Raw genomic sequence first — 4,268 nt, 5'->3', positions numbered from 1 at the left:
TGATGGGTCGAAGATCAGAGGGGGCAACTGGGTTATCGATTTTAGGTACTGGCTTCACCAAAGCTCGCTTCCACGCTTCAGGAAAGATACCAGTTTCAAACGACTTGTTTATAAAGCTCGTTATTGTCTTGAGACAGTTGGGGAGTACCAATTTCAACATCTCTAGTGATATTCCGTCACATCCCACTGCATTAGAGCTCAGTGCGTTAAAAACTTTAAGCACATCACATTCTGAAACAGGCCTAAATTGAAACGTATCCAAAGAGTACCCATTAAATTCAAACGACGTAAGTAGTGACATAGACACATCACTACTACCAGGAGCCAGCAGAAAGTGGTCATTAAGAACATTAGGATCTTGTAGATGTGAGGGGAGAGAATTATATGTGTTTTTTATTTGTACGTGCTGCTTAATATGTCTCCACATTTCCTTAGGTTGACCTATCTTAGAATTTACATAAAACTTAAAATATGCCGATTTTTCACGGACAATAGCAGTACTTACAATATTTTTAAGCTGTTTGTAGTAAGTTCTATGCAAATCCAGTTTAGTGTTACGTGCTCTGACCTGCGCCTCATCTCTCGTTTTCATCATTTCTCTAATATTAAAGGTGATCCAGGGGAAACTATTTTTATTTTTTAAATAACAAATTTTGAGCGGTGCATATTCATCAAATAAATATAAAATAATACTATTGAAATAATTAATCATGTCATTTACATTGTCCAGTGTTAATATAAAGTCCCAATTTATACAATTCAAATGTTCAACGAAGCAATCAGTGTTTATATTTTTTAAAGACCTGAACGTCACCCACTGAGGCTTAATACGCACTTTAGGGAAGTCGAGAACACAAGTAACAAACGCGTGACTACTTAGTTCTTTTATATGGTCAACATGAACGCCAGATATCGGAGCATCAACACATATCAAGTCAAGAAGGGTTTCACTACTGTCCGTAAAATGCGTCGGTTCTACTACTAGCTGTGAAAGGTTATAACCCCTTAAAAAATCAGAGAGCATATTACAGTTAGCATGGGTTTTATTTAAAAAATCAATATTAAAATCCCCCACTAGCACTGTGTAATCGAATCGTGTAAAGGAACTTAAGGATTCGCTAAGAGCATCGAAAAATAATTGTATGTTTAGCCAAGGCGGGCGATAAGCAGTGCCAACGAGTACAGATTTACCTGTAACTTTAATACTTAGCCACATTTGCTCAACCGTTGGGCAACTCGGATGTTCAAGTATTTGCGCATTTATGTCTTGTTTTAAATAAAATCCTACACCTCCTACGCGCGCGCGCACTTCAACTGGCCGGGGAATATGTCGAAGCCGGTATCCCGGGACTGCTGGGGCACGGCCTTCCTCCCCGGCCCGAAGCCACGTCTCATTAATCGCCATTATATCGACTGAGTGGCGCATCATAGCTACTACAAATTCATCGTGACTGGTGCCTAAAGAGCCTGGATTCAACAAACCAATTTTTAATTTATTTACCTTAATCATTTTTAAAAACATAAAACCAATAAGACAAAATTACTGTCCAGTCGATACCGCAGTTTAGCAAATAATTATTTTTTTTAACTAAATGTGATATATTATCTTTCTTTATTGATGGAGGAAATGTATCCTTAGCAGGCGAAATTAGTTTAAAAATATATATTATATACGCTTGAACAGAATTGATAATAAATAAGTGGTATTTTTGAAATTTATGTAGATAGTTTAATAGTATTATATTGCAGCGCATAATATTGGAATATGACAGCACGATAAATGTTGGTTTATAAACATGTGGGGTATACCCCACAAAGTATAATAGGAATTTTCTACCCTGACTTGCCCTTATTATGCTACAGGATATGCAGTAGTGTAAGTAACAAAATAAAAACAGACATTTGTTATCTTTTAACCAAAAAGTATAAAACAAAACACTGAAACATTTTTTATTTATATAACTTTCAAAATTTGTCTTATATTTTATAAGGAGCAAAGTGATACAATATTGTAGAACAAGTGTAACAAAAGCAAGAAAGTTAATTATTTTTAATTTATAACATAAAACTAATAAATTAATTAATAATGTGTGTTGCAGCAAACGTTTTATAAACCAAAAATTTTGTTTATATCTGCATCAGTACGGACACGATAGCGAGGTGACTCGGAATCCCGCCGCGCGTAAATGTATCCGTCCCGCGTCCACATGTAACGCCAACCCTTGCGCCGTCCCGCGTCCCGTACTTTGTAAAAAAGTTGCTTGTTATTGTAAGTTAGACGTTCGTTGATATAAAATGTACGGGGCTCCGATCCGACAATCACTCCGGCGGTGTCGGCTCCGCGGCGAACGCGCGCCGCCTTCAACAGTTGGTCACGCACCGCCCGTCGCGCAAGACGAACAACTAAGGGCCGCGGTCTCTGCTTAATCGCACCTGTCAAGTTATCATGAGGGCGCCGGACACCAGTACGCATCGCACTTACGACGTCGCGCTCCTCCAACGAAACACCAATCTTAGTAGCTATTAATGAGACTATGCTAAGGAGATTCTCGCCTTTGGTTTCTTCTACGCCTGTGATTTCGACATCGGTTAAAAACAATGCTTGGTCGCGGTCGTTAAGCTGGCACCTTAGCTCGGTCACAGACTCCTCCAAATTAGAGGCAACCGAAGAGACGTTGGTATCCGACGTTCTTTGTTCAAGTACTTCAATTCTCTTTTCGACGTCGCCAACCCTATTACTTAAATCTCCTAAGTTCTTATTGATTTTTAAAATTTCTTGGCGGAAGCATGTCATCTCTCTTAATATGTTACCAAGCTGTTCGCGTATAAATTTAATGTCGGTTGTTAAATCGGCATTTTCACAACGCCCTCTATCCGCCGATTCGATACGCGCATCTGTGAATTCCGTGTCCGTACCACTGCTGCCCTCTGGACTCGGCGTACAAACAGTCGCGGCGCTTGCGCCAGGCGCCTTAGGTTTACATTCCCTGCATTGCCATTTTTGCGTTCGAGCGTCATTACTGATTTTGACGCATTGCTTGTGGAATGAAACCGAACATTTGGTGCATTTAACTGATTCGTTCGTAGAAGCGAATCTTCCGCAAGCGCCACACTTATTAGCCATAGCTTTGGCTACTAAGGTCGTATATAAAAAAGTTCTAACGTGTAATAAAAGATGGCACTGATCTCAATATTTGTTTATATTGTATATTGTTTATATTTGTCTTGATTCAGATTAATTAATGTACCTTTTGAAATATGATTATGTTAACACTATTATCACTTTGTTTGTAAATAAAAATTGTTCAGATCAAAAGGAAGTTTTATTAGCTAGCGTTATTACCTCGAAACCACAGCTGATTGTGACGTAGCTATCAGCTGATCAACTTAGAATGGCTCGAATGGGACCGAATCCGGATATTTATTTGTGATCACTACTATTTTCACACTATACCGCACTACACGACTACAATGTCCACTTATACACCGCAAAACTTGCTTAAAATTTAACAAAATAAAATAAAAAAGTATAAACACAATCAGAAGTGTGTACTGTGACAGCCGGCCAAGCTACCCTTCCCTAATACCCAATTACGTAAATACACCCAGAACTAGAACATATATCTAAATTAATCATTTTGTCAGCCGGGTACGGTGACCGCTCTCCCAGTTGCAAGAAGATATTTGTAGTATTTAAATTTTAAGCATTATATTTTACTCTTTCACTCTCTGTTTATTCTCCTTGAGATAAATACTTACTTAATTTTATAAATCGTTACTTTTCATTTATCTAATTGTTTTTCTCCTTTTAAGAAGGAAAGTCCCAACACTGAAAAAAACGTAACGAATATGTTTTATCATTAATATTAACCTTATTCATTCTAAATATTTTATCCGAATCCACCTAAATAAAAATCAAACATACAACAAAATATAAATCAATATTACATTTTCACATCGTTTGATATATACATTACGATTAGGTTTATTTCCAAAGCTTTTAAAGAAAGTTAAAGAAATGACGCCCTATCTGCCATCGATAAAGTGAACAGTAGCATTACCATGAGTTGGCATAGAAACGCCACTATAGAAATGGTAAATAGAAAACTATTGTCATTTTGCTAGTGAATAACATAACTACTATCGTTACGGTATTTCTTGACAACGTCTGTCAAATTAATGACTCATGGGACCGAATTTGTATGGCAATAGATCATAATGACATTCGCTAGCGATTTGATTTCGATAGGTTTTTTACGTATCGAGTT

The 4,268-nt window shown here is 37.4% G+C and overlaps 1 protein-coding gene across 1 annotated transcript; it reads right to left on the bottom strand.

The window, feature by feature from the left end:
• Window positions 1–2,010: 2,010 nt before the first annotated feature.
• Window positions 2,011–3,400, bottom strand: LOC140751082 (uncharacterized). Its single transcript, XM_073084913.1, has one exon. The coding sequence runs from the start codon at window positions 3,122–3,124 to the stop codon at window positions 2,108–2,110; it is 1,017 nt and encodes a 338-aa protein (XP_072941014.1). The 5' UTR covers window positions 3,125–3,400; the 3' UTR covers window positions 2,011–2,107.
• Between the last annotated feature and the right edge of the window lie 868 nt (window positions 3,401–4,268).

This window comes from Epargyreus clarus, unplaced genomic scaffold, assembly GCF_041222505.1.
Source record: "Epargyreus clarus isolate Ecla_fem2 unplaced genomic scaffold, WU_Ecla_fem_2.2 ptg000021l, whole genome shotgun sequence".
Taxonomy (NCBI): Eukaryota; Metazoa; Arthropoda; class Insecta; order Lepidoptera; family Hesperiidae; genus Epargyreus; species Epargyreus clarus.
The sequence above is the reverse complement of the archived record's forward strand: the minus strand, read 5'-3'. Positions and strand labels throughout refer to the sequence as shown.